Source organism: Lactuca serriola, chromosome 9 (assembly GCF_051521515.1).
Source record: "Lactuca serriola cultivar US96UC23 chromosome 9, Lser_US96UC23_V15, whole genome shotgun sequence".
Lineage (NCBI taxonomy): Eukaryota > Viridiplantae > Streptophyta > Magnoliopsida > Asterales > Asteraceae > Lactuca > Lactuca serriola.
Window position 1 is genome coordinate 152,408,167 of NC_136416.1, and position 18,787 is coordinate 152,426,953.

At 33.6% G+C, this 18,787-nt stretch overlaps 2 protein-coding genes across 2 annotated transcripts; both read left to right on the forward strand.

Annotated features, from left to right (window-relative positions):
- The first annotated feature begins 5,827 nt into the window (after positions 1–5,827).
- On the forward strand, positions 5,828–7,175 carry LOC145074305 (Photosystem II reaction center PsbP family protein). The gene is made up of 3 exons (XM_079020707.1): positions 5,828–6,200; positions 6,439–6,643; positions 6,731–7,175. Exons 1-3 carry the CDS (start codon positions 5,858–5,860, stop codon positions 7,044–7,046), a joined length of 864 nt encoding a protein of 287 aa, XP_078876833.1. The 5' UTR covers positions 5,828–5,857; the 3' UTR covers positions 7,047–7,175.
- A 5,767-nt stretch (positions 7,176–12,942) lies between these two features.
- On the forward strand, positions 12,943–18,498 carry ACBP4 (acyl-CoA binding protein 4). Its single transcript, XM_079019296.1, has 17 exons — positions 12,943–13,320; positions 14,027–14,097; positions 14,260–14,323; positions 14,470–14,541; positions 14,672–14,866; positions 14,959–15,132; positions 15,219–15,288; positions 15,405–15,466; positions 15,787–15,926; positions 16,039–16,165; positions 16,287–16,401; positions 16,492–16,580; positions 17,205–17,288; positions 17,359–17,553; positions 17,620–17,775; positions 17,854–17,913; positions 18,006–18,498. Exons 1-17 carry the CDS (start codon positions 13,159–13,161, stop codon positions 18,195–18,197), a joined length of 2,028 nt encoding a protein of 675 aa, XP_078875422.1. The 5' UTR covers positions 12,943–13,158; the 3' UTR covers positions 18,198–18,498.
- Positions 18,499–18,787: the final 289 nt, after the last annotated feature.

Sequence of the window (18,787 nt, forward strand, 5' to 3'; positions counted from 1 at the left end):
GAAAATTAGGTTTTAGATGAAATAAAACTCCTAGATCTTTTGTGATTCATTGAACCTTTGAATGACATGTTTAATCTCGATTATGCCTTCAAGTTTGTGACTGGGATACCGAGGATTACAAACAAGGTGTGAATAACCATGAAAATTAGCTTGGTATTCTCGAAGACGTATATCACCTAATCAATGTGTCGGTTAACCACACACGCTCCATTGATCTATGATAATCAACGAGCTACCCATTGTTATACTTCATTGATCCCATATTAGTGTGTCGGTTAACCACACACGCTCAACTAACGAACAATAAGGTGCAATGTGTAATTTCATGGATTAGAACCAAATTCACATTTTTCCTAAAGTAAATAAGATTTGAGAATTTATAAAAGTGTTTAGTTACTTTGTATTACATTATACTTATAATGGAAGGTTGTGTCCTATCCTACCCGTTCGGTTAACGACCCTCCACTAGTCAAGGGTGTGGTGGGTAAGAGTGGATACCCAATGGCAGTCATTTTACATGCCGCTTCTTTAAACACCACTTATAGACTAGCTTCGTGAATGAGGCCTACTAACGGTAAGACTGACATTTACTCATACATATATAATATTAAACTTTTAAATCTATAGAGTATAGGGGTGTGTTTTATACTTTTAAAATGCTAGGTGGTTTAATCTATTAACAAATTATACTTTTAATTTGATTAACCTTTAAACCATATTATTATGGATTTATTAGTTCTCTCTTTTAATTTAATAAAATCCATAAGAGTGTAATTTGAACTATTCAAATACTAGGGTTCTAGAATTTAATGTTTTAAAATTAATACCCTTTAATTAAATTATAAATTCCAAAACTTGAGGAAAAATTTTGAAACTTTTCAAAATATTAGGGTTTAACTATTTAAATTTCAAAAACTAAAACTTTTAAGTTCAAATTTAAACTATAAAACCTAAAGGGTGTAAATTGAAACTTTTCAAACCTACTAGGTCAAATATTTGAATCATAATAATCCTATATTATCCATATTTAACAAAACCCACCAATTTTGATAAGGATAAACATACCAATCATGAAAAAACGATTTTTGGCAAGAAAAATAAGTTTTGGTAATTATCCTCATAAAAAACTGCTCAAAAAATCAAAAATCCCGACAACAGCACCCTGGACTCGTCGAGTCCACTGTGGAACTTGTCGAGTTCATGCAACTCGTCGAGTCCACTGATGGAGTTGCCGATTCGGCTTTGTAGACAGAAAAAATTCGACTTTTTGATCATTTGGCAGTTCACTTTTGCAGCTATTCAACTAGAAAAATGACCTAGGCTCTGATACCACTGTTCGGTTATGAGCATAACATCATTCTTATGGTGTACATGCAAACCTAATTGCTTTGATTTAGGTTTTTCTAATTTGAACGTAAAACATTGAATACCTAAGCGATAAACCTATGACTGGCATATAACAATCAAAATTGACATATCAACTAGTTAGAATGATTAACTCAACTTGTTATGTAGTAATAATAAGAACTCCTTGACCTTTGAAAGCTTAGTGCGTCAAATGTTGCACCTTTAATGGAATCACAAACACTCCTGCAACAAGATGACTTAGGAGAGAGGAGGAAATCGGCTAGGGAAACTCAAAGAAGACATAGGCCGATTTCCATATGCTAAGGGATCTATTTATAGTTGAGACTATTAGGGTTATATGGTGGAAACCCTAATTTCCTTGCTTAGGGCTTAAGCAATCCATTGAGCCCTTCTAGAAAGCCCCTTGGATGAAATCCTTATGGGATTCCCATAGATTTCGTTTATCTCTTCTATTAGGAGTCCATGGCCCAACTAGCAACTAACAGTTAATTGCAATATCAGTCCCCTTTATTTAATTAGTCTCTTTTGATCACCAAATTAATTCCTAATTAATTTCTGATCAATACTAATTAAATAATATGATTTCCAAATAATATATTAATAAAACCATATTGAGTACAAATTTATTATTCATATAATAAATTCTACTCTCTCTACTCTTGTCATTCTATCAAGTTGTATGAGTGAAGGCAACCCAAAAGGACCATGCTCATAATCGGGTCAAGTACATACCAAAATAGTTATGGGCTTAGACACCTAATCCAACAATTGATGCCTTCGACCCATGGGTATAGTGAGGAGACTTACCTCGATTGTTGAATATCACATAAAAGCTCGGACTACTGATCCAGAAAAATCCCCGTGCTAATTAATCAAACAACACCCCGATTAATAATTGGGTCATAATCCATGACGAGGAATCTAATTTATTTGTCCAACTCCCAGGGTAAAATACCATTTTACCCTTTCCTTACTTGGCCCAATAATCATGGCCTAACCCAGTGGCTCCAAAAGCCCAATATGGCCTGAATGCCCAAATGACACCGAAAGCCCATTATGGGCCCAAATCATAATAATGTCCCAAAGTCAGAAAGACTAATGGCCCAACAAGGCCAAAAAACCAAGTAGTCCAAAAGGCACAAATCACAAAAGTCAACAAAAGTCAAAGATGTTGAGTATGCCTAACGTACTCCGCTTTGGCCAGTACGCGTTGCGTACGAGCTGAGTATGCCCATCATACTCCACAGTGGCCCAAAACTTACCATTAAGTGCTTAATCGATTAATGCACTTTGTCCAATCTCATATCTGATCCTAAATGATGTCTTAACATGTAAAATTGGCAACTTTACTTATTTAGATGCCTTAATAGGACCCAATTCTCAATAAAACCCATAATAAGAACCCTAAATCATGCATGGTCCAATATAACACACCAAGATTGCATTTTTATGAACAAGGGACCCCAAGAATGCCAATATCTATCATCCTTAGCTTCTAGAGTAGCTCATACTCCCAAGCATGGATTAAAGGACCATAAAAAGATTAAAAACAATCCCCTAACTAGATCTAACCAAATGATACATCAAGTTAAGAGCTTTATACCTCCAAAAGCTTTCCATGTTGGTGATGTTTCTGGATCCACAAGCTCTAGACACAACAATGCCACTTCCAAGAGTTCCTCTTCCTTCAAAATCACCAAAAATATCTACAAATCTCACTTCTAAGCTCAAAACACTCAAATGGACATTAGGGTTTCATTCACAGGGTTTGGAGAGGTGGAGGATGGTCATAAGAAGGTCCATGAGTGACTTAAGGTGATTAAATAGGGAACAAACCCTAAATTTTAGGGTTTTCCCCTACTGGTTGTATGCCCCGTGTAACCATACGTACACCCAACGTATGTTGAAGCCTCCGCGATCCTGTTGTCGAGCCGGTACGCCTGGCGTACTCATAACGTACGCCTGGCGTACTCATAACGTACGCCCAACATACTCGGCTAGGGTCTAGAACCACCAATCTTCCGAATGCCATAACTTCTTCATTCTAAGTCTGATTTCAATGTTCTTTATATCCACGGAAAGGTAATGAGAAGCTCTACAATTCTATTAACTCTCTTTTGCCTTCAAATTTCCCGAGCCTAAATCCAAATTTCATAAAAGGACCAAACTATCACTTTACCGTTATACCTTTAGGCTTTAAAACGCGAACCGAACATTCGGTACCTATAACCTACATTATCCACCATCCAAATGGGCCTAAACCTCTCTTTTCCAAGGTCCGAGGCTTTATGATACTTGATCCTCGGGTCATGACCTTAAATTATAGAATGACCCGAAACAGGGTGTTACAATGCTGATCCCGACAATTTTGTTGATGAGATCTAACATATCAGGTTGTGTTGATCCCAATGCTGATTTCTTTCCTTTTTTCTCTAAGGTGGTGAGTCTTCAACATCAAACGATTTTTGTTATTAAGGGGATCCAGGAGGATAATGTGCATCAGAAGATGTTGTGTAGGTGTTGGATGAAGATGTTTTGGTTCGTTTTGAAGAATGAGGCGATAATTTTTCACAAACTTTCGGAACCAACTCCCATTTCGCATGGTCTTTCAACCACTCACAAGCTTTTTGCATGAGGAAAAGCTTTCTGATTAATAGTCCTCCACACTCGCATTGTGAAACTTTTAAAACATCGGCCTCATATCTCCCGCTAGCCAAAGTATTGATCCTATTGTTATAGATGCAGTTGAAAGCATTACATTTTTTTTGCAGGTCTTTCCATTTTAAGTTTACTTGGTGCCATGACTGATATGAACTCCCAATTTGAATATTAAAATGCTTTAGAACATGATCCCAAAATGCATCGAACCTTTGTTGATTTTTGCATTGTTTATCTTGAAAACAATCGACATATGCCCTAGCCAAAGACAACTCTTTGAGTTCCACCAATTTCTTCTGGCGGTCTGTGTAGTTGTGTTCTTTCTCAGCAATGGGTTGCAATTCGTCGTCTTCTTCGTTTCTTTCGGAAGTCGGCTCATTACTAGAACTGTCAGATTCTACGTTCTGAGTATTACAGAACTAGAAATTATCGGGTTGAGAATATTGGAATTGGATTTCTGGAACCCTTTAAGAAAACTAATTACATGGATTATAACCAGGATTTTCCTCTGAAAGCTTAAATGTGTTGTAAGATTGTTGAACCGAGTAATATTATTGTGGATAGTTCTGGTTTTGTTGGTAGCTTCGGTATTGCTGATAGTTTGGGTTTTGAAATCCCGGAGAAGAAACTGGATTATCTTGACTTGAACCGCGTTGCGTGGATTTACGTCTTTGGCTAGAACCGACTTGTTTGACTTTGAATCGGAAATGCATTGAAGATGACCGAAGGAATTAAGTGAACTATAAAATTCCTCAGAGAAAACACATTAGAATTAAGTAAAATGTAGAGTATTTATCTTCATAAACTTATACAAATTTATATGAGAACAAAAACAAAAATAAATAAAAATAAATAAAAAATAAATAAACGGATCACATGCAAAAAGATAAAGGTGATAGGTGGGAGCATGGTTGTCAAAATCGCGATCCTGATCGTAGGATCGTATGATCCTAGATATGAAAAACGATTCGGATCGTAAAATGATCGTATTTGGGGTAGGATCGTAAGATCGTAAGATCGAAATCCGATCCGATCCTACCTTCCCTTGATTTTTTTAAATGAATTTTTTTACCAATTTATATCTTTTACCCTTTACTAATTTACCATTTATCATTTTGTATTGTGGGTTATTACTAATATTTTAAAGTTTTTATAACTTTTGAACGAAAAGCTGAATGTTTGAAATACTTTTTATGATTAAAAATTATATTTTATTTTGTGAGATCTTAGGATCTCGATCCCGATCTTACAAACCCAAAAATGATTCTAAGTAGGATCCCGATCTTAACAACTTGGGTAGGAGGAATCAATTCTCTTATTTCTTTATGCATGTCACTAAATTGTCAAAATTAGTTTGAATGTGAATTAACTTACAAGTTCACCAATCCATTCGAATGAAATAAAGCCTCCCAATTGTTAAGCATGCTGTTCACAGTAACGTTTCTTGACGGTACGGCCGGTACCACCCTATCCCAACTGTATAACCCACATCGACTTCTTGTCTAAGAATCATGTTTCCGTAAAATATGAATTTGGGTAATTTATATAAGAATCATGTCTCTATTAAATATGAATTCATCCCGAATGATTTAGTTTGAATTTCAGTCTTCTTTGAATGTTAAATTAGTCCAAAAATAACTATATTTCAGTAAAGTATGCAAATTAAAAAAAAAAATTGGTAGAAATAAATCAAACTTAAATACCTCAAATGAATATTATTTTGCTCTTTTCTTCATAAAATGACGTGGCATGATCTGGTTGGTTGGATCAGTTTCTATGCAAACGGCGAAAATCTCAGCCAAACAGAGGATAAGCTTGGCTCAAACACCCGATGAACAAAACAACTGTCGGAACAATGTCCATTCATCAGAACTTCCTCCACCGGACTTATATGAACCAACAAAATCCCGGTGACCGGAAAGTTGAATTCCAGGAGACTGCAATCCCGTCCAACAAATTACCGGCGGAACAATTCTTGCCATTAGCAACGGCATTCAGACGGCGGCTTCTAACTGGGATCGGATCAGCTTCTCTAGTTGCCGTCGGTGCCAACTTCGCCGGTACAACTAGTTTCCTTCTTGGTTTGTCGCCGGAGGCTGCCCGGAATCTCAAACTTGATGTGCTTTATCCCATCAAAGGTTACAGCCGCTGCATCAAATCTGAAGAAGGATTTGGTTAGTTAAGCTCATATATCTATGTTAACTATCAAGTCAAAACTATATGAAATTCAATCGAAAATCGAACATGGATTTCATTCCAAAACATAAACCCAACTTTTCGATTTCTAATCCTTTTCAAAACTTCAATTCCATTGTAAGCCTTTTCTCTAAAATATAGTAAATTTGATGTTGAAAATCAGTTCATTGACCTTACAATTTGACTTTATGATTGTTGTGTTGCAATGATGCCCAGAATTTATATACCCAGCAAATTGGGTTGGAGACCAGACGTTGTTGTACAGAGCAGCTGGTAAGGCGGAGCTGGAAAGATCACTTGATTTGCCGCCGGTGAACCGCCGGAGAAATGTAAACGAACCGATTGTGGCCTTCGGTCCACCAGGGTCAAGCGGCGAGCTCAACGTCAGTGTGGTCGTCTCCCCTGTTGCTCTTGATTTCTCGTAAGTCGTATCATATCATTTCAAATCCACTCTCTAAACAAAGATCAAACATGCTAAAATTCAGTATCTTTGTTGGGTTATTGATAGAATTGAAGCATTTGGAGGTCCGGAGGAGGTAGGAGAAGCAATCGTCAGAAAGATTACAGGATCTGGCCGGAGGCCGGAGATTAAAGGAAGACTCATAAAAACAGATCTTAGAGAAGATGAAGTGAAGAAAGTGAAGTATTATGTGTTAGAATTTGCGGTTGAAAGTCCGTCGTTTAGCCGGCATAATGTGGCGGTTTGTTGTGCTCGTGAGGGACGTTTGTTCACTCTGAATGCGCAAACACCGGAATCGGCATGGCCTATGCTTAAACAGGATTTTTATAAGATTGCTGATTCTTTTAGCCTAACTTCTCTATGAATGTATGTCACGTTTTGTGGAAAACTCTTTCACTTTCATACAGTGTATTCCCATGTTAATATAAATGGGATGCATAGGTTGAGTTGATTTGAAGAATTGAATTATGAAATTAACATTGATGTTTTAATACTTTTTGTTTCAAAGAACGCATAACGTGAGTTCTCTTTCTTTCTTTTTTTTTTTCAGAATTATTTTATTATTTTTTAATTTTTATTAGTATCAAATTCTTGATTCAAACTTACGAGGATCTAATTTAAGTGATGTGAAAAATTAATTTGCTAAAAATATACAAGGGTCTAATTTAATTGATGTGAAAAATTAATTTGCTGAGAAAAGAAAACAAATTGAACAAACTACAAAAAACTACGATAGTTTATGGACCTATTCGACAAAATTAGCTAGTAGCGGGTACATTGTAGTTTGTAGCGTATTATTAAATGCTACATGAAGTAACATTTATATTTGAAACGTTTTGTTCAAATTAAACGTTAAAAGCTTGTAGTGTCAAACGAAGAGTTCTATTCAGAACAGAGCGTTTTGTCAAACGCTAGAAGTTCTCAAACATTCTGAAACGCTTCGTGACGAACACGCGCTACATATACGTTAATTGATTAGGGTTGCTAAATTAAAATTATTTAACTTGTATTTATCGACTTACAATAAAGATAAAGTGGTTGAGCTTCATTAAGGTCAGAATGGGTTGTACCCCGCTTTTCCCTGTTTTTTTGGTTATAGGTAGTTCATACCTATTAAATCTTATACGTATTAGGCCTAAAAAGATAAAATTTGGGCTCCTCCCTAACTTGTATTTATTGACTTACAATAAAGATTCAGGGGTTGAGCTTCTTTAGGGTCAGAATGGATTGTGCCCCACTTCTTCCTGTTTTTTTGGTTATAAGTAGTCCATACCTATTAAATTGTATACGTATTAGGCCTAAAAAGATAAAACTTGGGCTCCCCCCCCCCCCCCCCCCCCCTTTTAACTTGTATTTATCGACTTACAATAAAGATTTAGGGGTTGAGGTTCTTTAGGGTCAGAATGGGTTGTGCCCCCCTTCTCCCTGTTTTTTTTGGTATAAGTAGTTCATACCTATTAACTTTTATGTATATATATATATATATATATATATATATATATATATATATATATATATATATATATATATATATATATTATGCCTAAAAAGATAAAATTTTATACATATAAGTTAATATATTAGGGTTGCTAAATTTAAATTATTTAAGTTGTATTTATCGACCTACAATAAAGATTCAGGGGTTGAGCTTCTTTAGGCTCACAATGGGTTGTGCCCCTCTTCTCCCTTTTTTTTTAGTTATAAGTAGTCCATACCTATTAAATTTTATATGTATTAGGCCTAAAAAGATAAAATTTGGGCTCCCCCCTCCTTCGTCCTCGAATTTTTATACATATTATACTTTCGCCCCTACAAATCAAAAGTTCAAGCTCCGCTACTAATCATCTTTAGTATATCATTTGTTAATTGTTATTGTAAAATTTTACTGACTTGGCTAACAAAGAAACATAGAAAATAAAAATAAAGTATAAAATATAAAAATAAAAAAAATGAAATTGAAACAGCGTGAGAGTTTGGGTTTTCTAAATTAAAAATGAATTTTCAAATTAGATTCACTTTTTGTAAACAACTTAGAGCATTAGGTATATGTCACGTTATAACACCAAATTCATATGTCACCTCAACCATAACATCACCATTACATTACATTAAGGGGGAAATGATGTTCCTCATGTTATAACATATTAAGAGGTAAAGAGAGAAATAAAGAAAAATATTTAATTGGTTGATAAAGGAAACAACCAATTAAACTTTCCGTTGCATCTTGTCTTCGTCACAAATGAGATATGCCATAACACCCTCTTAACAAAAAAAAAAGGGGGGGGGGGGGGGAGGGTGGTGTTCATCTTGTTATGACTAGGTTATGGGGTTCCACATCATCAATAATACCATTTCTCGTTGTCCATACCGTATGCTCTTAGCAAACAAATCCATGTCCACCGGTCCATTGTTAGCTTAATGAATTAAAAACCGAAGATACATTTTGATATTTATAAAGAAGAATTGTATAATGTATACCCCTAAGTACACAACACAAAAAAATAGGCGGTTATTCTATTTTCATTATACAATGATTATTCGATCATTTTTCTTCTTTGTATCATAATTAAATCAACTGAGGTTATTCTAAGCTGTAACTTCAATCAAATAAGAATAGTTTCTTTTGTTGGTAGACTATTCTAGTAAGATGGAATCGAATCCGATAACCATATCTCTTTCTTAGTTATTATCAATTCCTTTAAGGCTTTAATGTAAAAAATAACAATTTGAATATTGAATTTTTTAATAGAAGAACTATATCTTTTTTTTTTTTAATGAGAATCAATCTATGTTAAGATTTACTTTTATTTGTTAACCACCTCATGATATATATATATATATATATATATATATATATATATATATATATATATATATAAGTTTTGTATAAATGTAAAAATTATAAAGATGTCTATTTATTAATTATGAGGGTGTCTATCTAAAATTTTAAAGGTGTCTATGTTAGGAAAATATAACATAGAAATTGTTCGAAAGAACAAAAAAACAAAAATGTTTGATGAGGTATGTATTTAATACGATATCTTTAAAACAAATTCTTCATATATAGCCCTAGAATGATTGATTTGGCCTTATTTCCTATTCCTCGTTTGGTTGTAGTCCTATGATAGAATCTTTTATTCGACAGTCTATTTGATCAAATATTGTGTATAATTTGCCTGCATAAGGCAGCTGACAGCGAGAGTGGAAGTTCCTAGCATGATTTATAGTATATGAGTTGGATGTTCTTAGTTATGCTATGGATTGGAGTCCTACTGCACGACTGTTGCTTGTTTTGTGTTTTGTCCACCGGTCCATTGTTAGCTTAATGAATTAAAAACCGAAGATACATTTTGATATTTATAAAGAAGAATTGTATAATGTATACCCCTAAGTACACAACACAAAAAAATAGGCGGTTATTCTATTTTCATTATACAATGATTATTCGATCATTTTTCTTCTTTGTATCATAATTAAATCAACTGAGGTTATTCTAAGCTGTAACTTCAATCAAATAAGAATAGTTTCTTTTGTTGGTAGACTATTCTAGTAAGATGGAATCGAATCCGATAACCATATCTCTTTCTTAGTTATTATCAATTCCTTTAAGGCTTTAATGTAAAAAATAACAATTTGAATATTGAATTTTTTAATAGAAGAACTATATCTTTTTTTTTTAATGAGAATCAATCTATGTTAAGATTTACTTTTATTTGTTAACCACCTCATGATATATATATATATATATATATATATATATATATATATAAGTTTTGTATAAATGTAAAAATTATAAAGATGTCTATTTATTAATTATGAGGGTGTCTATCTAAAATTTTAAAGGTGTCTATGTTAGGAAAATATAACATAGAAATTGTTCGAAAGAACAAAAAAACAAAAATGTTTGATGAGGTATGTATTTAATACGATATCTTTAAAACAAATTCTTCATATATAGCCCTAGAATGATTGATTTGGCCTTATTTCCTATTCCTCGTTTGGTTGTAGTCCTATGATAGAATCTTTTATTCGACAATCTATTTGATCAAATATTGTGTATAATTTGCCTGCATAAGGCAGCTGACAGCGAGAGTGGAAGTTCCTAGCATGATTTATAGTATATGAGTTGGATGTTCTTAGTTATGCTATGGATTGGAGTCCTACTGCACGACTGTTGCTTGTTTTGTGCTTTGTGGAACTCTTAAGTGATGTGAGTTAGCTACTAAGTGAATACGTCAAGGCACATGTGACGAGGGTTGGATAATCTCAGAGTGGCGGATTTGACCCTATTGCACAGCTCTCCTTTCGGTCTAACTGTTGTAGGGACGAGTCTTTTACTCGAAGGATTATCTAAGCTTTGTTGCATGTGATTGTATTCATGAGGTGGGTAACTGACATTATGGGGAGTTCTTCACCAGCTGGTGGCAGGGTGAGGTCGGAAACCTAGGAAGTGCTTCAGTGGGTTTAGTTGTGCTGTTTAACGAGCATTTGGAGTATCAGTTATGACTTGTCTAAGTGGGATACTATTAGAAATGGGTGTCTAATGTCATAACTAATTGGTATAACTTTGGTAATAATAACAAAGTCATTTTAGGGTTGCCTTCAAGAGCTAAAATAGCTAGAAAATGATTTAAGATTGTAAGATAAATAGTTTATTAATTTATCATAGCTTGATAAACTAACTAGAAACTTGTTAAAATTAATTTGAATTAATTTGGAATTGATTAAATGTGTAGGGACTGGATGTTAATTGTTCAATAGTTGATCAAGAGGAACATTCTAGAATCTATGAAAACATATATTTACATCCTTAACTGATATATGGAAATGATTTAAATACAGATTAAATTTGATTATTTAATTAATTTAAATATGCTTTCTCTGCACGTTTGTTCAATTATAAATAAACCATTTGAGTCTTCATAAATTTCTTTCTTTCTCTTCCTTGTAGCTAGATAATTTGATTTTCTCAAGTGCTCTCTCCTCTCCTTGTATTTTAGTGTTTAGACTTTTAGGTGTGAGCCTTTAGATGCATTCTTATTTTGGGTGCTAGATCCTTCCAGAAGCAACCAAAACTTCAAGATCTTCAAGTGAATCAAAATTAAATACAATTTTACTTCAAAGGTTAGTAATCTTATCCCTATTGGTAGTTTAAATTCATAGTTTTGAAAGTAGGTTGCTATAATAGTAAAACGTAGATCTTAAGGTGCATGTACACTTAGGGTTATTTTAATTGCTTTTGTTGCCTAAATTTCGTGTATAGATGCATAGAAAACCCAACAATTAGTTCAAACCCTTTTCTCATCTCTCATTCTTGAACCAACATTATAAGGCCTTTTTTTTTCAAGTGTTATATTTTAACAAGCATGTCATCAAGCACCATGTGTATGTCCTAATAATATTGAAGGGTAGCTGCAATTAAGGTTGTTAAAATCATTCTTATGATTGTAAGATTGTATGATCCTATGATCCCATCTAGATAAATCGATATCGATCATACTTGGATTGTTTTTAGGTAAGATAGAGGTTAGATCGTAAGATCAGTACTATTTTTTTTAAAAGTTATAATATTTTATCTTGGGCTAACTATGTAGATCGCATATGAACCTTAGAAAACCCCTTTTGAATCGATTATTGTTAAATGATGCATTGAAGATTTATTTTTCATGTTTTAAACTATTTATTGTTAACTGAATGGTTAATTGATGGATGTAAATATATTTTTTATGTTTCAAGATGCTTTGATCATGATGATCTCAATAACAACTTCTGTAACACTTGTTAGTTGTCACAACTATGGGAGGAGGTTACCAGATGCTAATTTAAAATAACATAGTTAAACTAAAAGTTAAAATTAAAATTGATCAAATACTATAAAACTACTTACTTTGTTTGTTAATTTAAGCTAGAAGGACCAGCTTGAGCACCTACTCGACGATACCCACCTAGGCAAACATTGACCCTTAAGTTTGGCATGTCGAGTTTGACGAGCCAACCCAATAACAAGTTGTAGAGGAAATAGAGTCTCTATTTCCTTCCCTTTGTCTTCTCCCCCTTCGTCCCTTCTTCTTTTTCTTTCCCAACTCGACAATCCTTAATACCTAGTGAGGGTTGTTTGGCTAAAGTGGACCTGAGTAAATTCAACATTATTTTTTTGGCCTTCTAATAAAATAATAACATTCTTTATGTCAACAATAACTAATGAAAAAAATGTATTTAAGCAATCCTAATATTTGGAATTAATGGCTTTCGTGTAAGAGAACCATTTTTTATTCTAGACTTGAATGGAATAACAACAATATTTTTCTCAGCTAGGCAGCACTCCTCCGCACTTACCATCTTCGCCCCAAATTCAATTCAAATCTCACTTCATTCTTAAATTACTGCTTAAATCACACCTAACGTCTTCTGGGTGTCATCTTCCTCATCGATATCGATCCGATCTGATCTGATCTGATCGATTAAGATCAAGAAAAATGGCGATGGCGAGGGCAAGCTCTGGCCTCGCATACCCAGATCGTTTCTTCGCCGCCGCTACTTACGCCGGCTTCGGTGGCTCCCCCAATTCATCTTCCAAAGGGGTCACCTCCAAATTCTCTAACGACGTCGCTCTTTTGCTTTACGCCTTGTATCAACAGGTTTTTATTTTGCATTCGGTTTCGTTTATGAGCATCTTTCTCCATAATTCTCAATTGCTCAATTTTCCCGAAATCATTTCAATTGATCTAACAATATTTGTCTTCTATTATTAAATTACTTGCTTTGAACTTCATTAGCTCTGGGTTTATTGTTATTACTAGGAAAGGTAGGTATTAGATAAGGTTGCTAATTTGCTATGTGTTTTATACAATTGGAAATTTTATTGTTTCGGATCGAAAAAACGAAAATTTAAGCGTGCTTTGTGATTTTTTTTGTTTCTTTTGCTATTGATGTGAAATGATAGATCCATCGTAATACTACAATTATGCTTGCATTAGCTACAACCTCCAATGTAATTTATATTGAATATCTGTATGTGATAAACCCCTCTTTCAAGAGAAAGAGTTAGAACCTGATTTTGACCTCAAACCTAGTACTTTAAAATCAAAGCTTTGGTGTCAATTATTCATTTTCAAATGGAGTGAATGGCTGCAACACAGTACAAAATGTTAACTTTAGGAATTTTGGATTGAGAATCTTGTGGAACCTAATGATAATTGAACTTGCATACTCTTAGCTTGATTCTAAATTCAAATATGTTTTATGAAAGCTAATGATAATTTTGCAATTGATCACATTGTTTTCATGCTTTACTGATTTATCATCTCAGTTAAATTAATGGATCTAAGTTTTGTTTCAAATCAGGCAACTGTTGGACCTTGTACTTTACCAAAACCAAGAGGTTGGAGTCCTGTAGAACAAAGCAAATGGACAAGGTTTGTTTATACTTTATATCAATCTGATTTCCTTAAGTCTAAACCCTAATATGAATCAAGCCTTTTGTCACAATTTTAACACTCGTTCTTCATTACCCAATTTCATTTCTATTTCAAGATTACATTCTTCATACCCAAGTTTATTTCTTATTTCTATTGCAGTTGGAATGGTCTTGGAAACATGGCTTCCATTGAAGCTATGCGCCTCTTTGTGAAGATATTGGAGGTATATTTTACATGATATATATCTTAAACTGGAATATATATATATATATATATATATATATATATATATATATATATATATATATATATATATATATATGCTCTAGAATCTTGATTAATTTTGTTTTATGTTTATCTTTTGAGTAGGAAGAAGATCCAGGATGGTATTCAAGGGCAGCAAACTATATCTCAGAGCCTGTTATAGATGTAGAGATGAATGTGAGTCTACAAAACCTTTTGCTATTTCTAGTATAACTTATAACAACAATCCTTTTGTAAATAAATAGGATATGCTATAATGAACAAATTAACAACATTTTAACTTATGTTATGTCCTTTTGTGATGTAGCATGATCCAAAGGCAGATTTATCCATCAAGAATGAAATTAGTTTACCTGAAACAAAAAGCATTCCTACTGAAAATGGAAACTCTGTAGAAACTCATGATAAAGATATAATGGTGGAAGGATTTGGATCTGTTAGTGTTTATGATCAATGGGTTGCCCCTACTGTATCTGGGACCCGCCCAAAGCCCAGATATGAGGTATTAGTTATAGCATCCTACTTCCATTTATTCATTTTATAACATTCTTTTTCTTTTATTTTACCTTTTTTCTCAACTTCTGAAATTGACAGCATGCAGCAGCTGTTGTTGATGATAAAATGTATGTATTTGGTGGAAACCATAATGGGCGTTACTTAAATGATCTTCAAACACTTAATTTACGAAATTGGACATGGTCAAAGGTTGAAGTCAAACCAAATTCCGAGGCTTCAGTCATAGTAACTCCTTGTGCAGGGCATTCTTTGGTCAGTATCAAGATCTTTTTTTTATAAAAATTTATCGAGCAATGATTTTATAAAATTGTAAATAATTAAGATTGTTGATTTTGTAGATACCATGGGAAGGGAATAAGCTTATATCAATTGCAGGACATTCAAAGGATCCTTCTGAAGTTGTTAATGGTTTGTTTGAATTTGATCCTTGTTTTCATTTTTACTATCAAACATAACTTAATTGCAATATATAGCTATTTGTTCTTATATGTATAATTTATATCTTTTTAATTTTATTGAAACAGTGAAGGCATTTGATCTGCAAACGAATACTTGGTCAACTATGAAGACCTATGGAAAACCTCCTGTATGTGCTCTTAATCATTTTCCATTAGTTTTTATTTCCATTAGACATTAGCATCAAACAATATTCCAAAACTATAAAAATTATACACATGAAAAGTAAAATATTATTACTCCGAATATGCAACTTTGTTTATGCATTGCATAAACGATGTCTGTTTGGAGTAAGTTTTATATGAACAAATACTGTTTCTTTTTTTGGACTGAATGAAAGTAAAATGACCATTTTACCCTTCTCAACATATTCGGCAAATTTATGCAAGAAATCAAACAACAAAACTCAACCATTTTTAAACATATTTCTGTTTTGTGTTACTATTGCAGGTTTCACGTGGAGGTCAATCAGTTACAGTTGTGGGGGGTACTTTAGTCATTTTTGGTGGACAAGATGCAAACCGAACTCTCTTGAATGACCTTCACATTCTAGACTTAGAAACCATGACTTGGGATGAAATCGACACAATGTAAGTTAACAAAATGGCCTACTTTTTTATTATAACATCATACTTTCATTTGTTCTTATTATAAAAACTTATAAAACACAAATAAATGAAAGTAGATTGGTATTTATTGCAGAGGCGTGTCACCTTCTCCAAGGTCTGATCATGCTGCAGCTGTGCATGCAGAGAGATATCTTCTAATATTTGGTGGTGGAACTCATGCAACATGTTTCAATGATCTTCATGTTCTTGATTTAAAAACTGTGAGATAAACATAACATAACATAACATAACATAACGTAAATCATATCTGATGTTTTAATAATATCCTTATGTGAAATTTAAACTTTGCTTATAATTATTTATGTTATGGATTTTTTATAGATGGAATGGTCAAGGCCAAGTCAACAAGGAGAGATACCAAGTCCACGAGCTGGCCATGCTGGCGTCACAGTTGGCGAGAGTTGGTTCATTGTGGGTGGTGGAGATAACAAGAGTGGTATGCATAAATTATAATGATGTATTTCAGAATTAAACATTATTTTCTTTTTCTTGGGTCATATAATTAAATTATTGCTTTATTTTGTAGGAGTTTCGGAAACCGTTGTCCTTAACATGTCTACTTTGTCTTGGTCGGTTGTAACAACTGCTGAAGGACGTGTTCCTCTTGCCAGTGAGGTATTTATTTATTTATTATTTTTTTTTTTGCAAGAAGTATTAATTTTATGATTTTCTTTGGTTCAAGATAGGATATGACAGAATAGAACAGACTGTACTGTGTTTGACATGCACTGGACTGAGACTGAGACCTAGACCGAAGTCAATGAGACAAAAAAAAATTGCAATTTTTTGTCCCACTCAAAAAGGTGGGACATGGATTCACTCTCAATCTCTTGTATGTGCAAAAAGACATAAATGCCCTTCTCATCCTCATTATAGAAAATAGCCCTAGAAAGCCTGTGTAGTCTAGTCCCATCCCATGTAAGAAACGCAGCCGGACTCGATTGGACAGTACTGGATAAGCTTTCTAGGGCTAGTTTCCACGATGAGGATGAGGAGGGCATTTACGTCTTTTTGCACATACAAGAGATTGAGAGCGAGTTCATGTCCCACCTTTTTGAGTGGGACAAGAGATTGCAATTTTTTTTTTTTTGTCTCATTGACTTCGGTCTAGGTCTCAGTCCCAGAGTCCCAGTCCAGTGCATGTCAAACACAGTATATAGCCTGCTTTGTGTTATGCTATGAAATAAAGAAAGGCATTGAGAAATGAAATGATGCCAAGTGTCAATATGATATGTGTAGGGGTTGAGTTTGGTGTTGAGCTCATACAACGGTGAAGATGTTTTAGTTTCTTTTGGAGGATACAATGGGCGATACAACAATGAGGTAGGAAGTGAAGTGAAGTGAAACTTCATAAAATCATAATTCTTGTTTTCTGATGTTTATTATTAAATAGGTGAACTTACTGAAACCGAGTCACAAATCAACTTTGCAAGCAACAATGTCTGGGATACCTGCCCTTGATAGTGGTTCTGGTGTACAAAATGCAACAAATGGCACTAGAGATGTTGAGTTAGAATTTGAAGGTGGTCAAGATGGAAAAATTAGGGAAATCAGTATGGATAATAATAATAATCATAATGAACCACAGGTAACAATATTAATTATTATTAGTTGTTGTAAATAAATATGTTACAAATACAATTAGTTGTTGCAGACAAATGAAGTTGAGGAAGTGAGTGAAGGTTTAATCTCTAGGCTTAAGGCAGAAAAGGAAGAACTAGAATCTCAACTTAATAAAGAAAAGTCACAATCACTTGAACTTAAACAAGAACTCATAGAAGCTGAATCCAAGAACACAGAATTATACAAGGTAAAAAAAAAAAAAAACTTTTTTTTATTATTGACATTTGACAATAAAAATCCAACTTCATTTGTGAATTATTTACAGGAACTCCAGTCTGTACGTGGTCAACTTGCTGCAGAACAGTCGAGATGTTTTAAACTAGAGGTAAGATGAAGGGGCTGAATGCAAGAAATAACATTTTATTTATTTATTTAATTTGAGTGTTTTTTAATTATGAAATGATGAAAAATAAACAGGTGGATGTTGCTGAGTTGAGACAAAAGCTACAAACAATGGACACGTTGCAAAAAGAACTTGAAATTCTTCAAAGACAAAAGGCGGCTTCAGAAGAAGCTTATGCAAAACAAAAACAGAGCTCAGGTGGGGTATGGGGTTGGCTAGCCGGGCAGCCGCCCCCACCTGCCCAAAAACCAAATAACGGTTCATAATTTAGATACATACTATGATTTTATTATGTTCTAAATCCCTTTTTTGTTTTTTTTTTCTTTAATATATATAATCTTTTGTTTCCTTTTTTATTTTGATTCGGCATAAGGTATTTAGAATTTGAGATAAATGCTGCTTCTATTTGTTCATTTTTCTTTTTTTGTTTGGGATTTTGGAAGTTGAAGGCTTTGTTTGTTTCCCGTATTAGACTAATGATGATGACATGGTGATGTGTCGTTATTGTTGTACATGCTTTGAATGCACTTGTTTATGAGAGAAGATGGATTTTTGGATTTTTTTTTCTTTTGATGTATTCAATTTGTATTATGTTATCATTTGATGAATTGTGCAGTTTGTTTGTTTGTTTGTTTGTTTTGGTGCATATAAGCAAAGACGGTAGTAATGATGTAGTTTTATATTAATTTTTTTCCAAATTTTTTAAATTTATTTTGTAGATCTCTTTGCAAAAAGAGTTTGTATTTGCACCTGCCAAATGGTTCTATACCTTATGCATCACATGAGATATAGATCAAAGGCATATAAATTATATGGCTTAATCACACAACCATTTGAAAATAACTTATAACTTATG

Bases quoted from the DNA above. Each gene is read 5' to 3' on its own strand.
- LOC145074305 (XM_079020707.1), top strand. From the start codon at position 5,858: ATGAACAAAACAACTGTCGGAACAATGTCCATTCATCAGAACTTCCTC. The intron at 6,201-6,438 runs GTTAGTTAAGCT...AATGATGCCCAG, and splicing joins CAAATCTGAAGAAGGATTTG to AATTTATATACCCAGCAAAT. The intron at 6,644-6,730 runs GTAAGTCGTATC...GGTTATTGATAG, and splicing joins CCTGTTGCTCTTGATTTCTC to AATTGAAGCATTTGGAGGTC.
- ACBP4 (XM_079019296.1), top strand. From the start codon at position 13,159: ATGGCGATGGCGAGGGCAAGCTCTGGCCTCGCATACCCAGATCGTTTC. The intron at 15,289-15,404 runs GTTTGTTTGAAT...TTATTGAAACAG, and splicing joins TCCTTCTGAAGTTGTTAATG to TGAAGGCATTTGATCTGCAA. The intron at 17,776-17,853 runs GTAAAAAAAAAA...AATTATTTACAG, and splicing joins AGAACACAGAATTATACAAG to GAACTCCAGTCTGTACGTGG.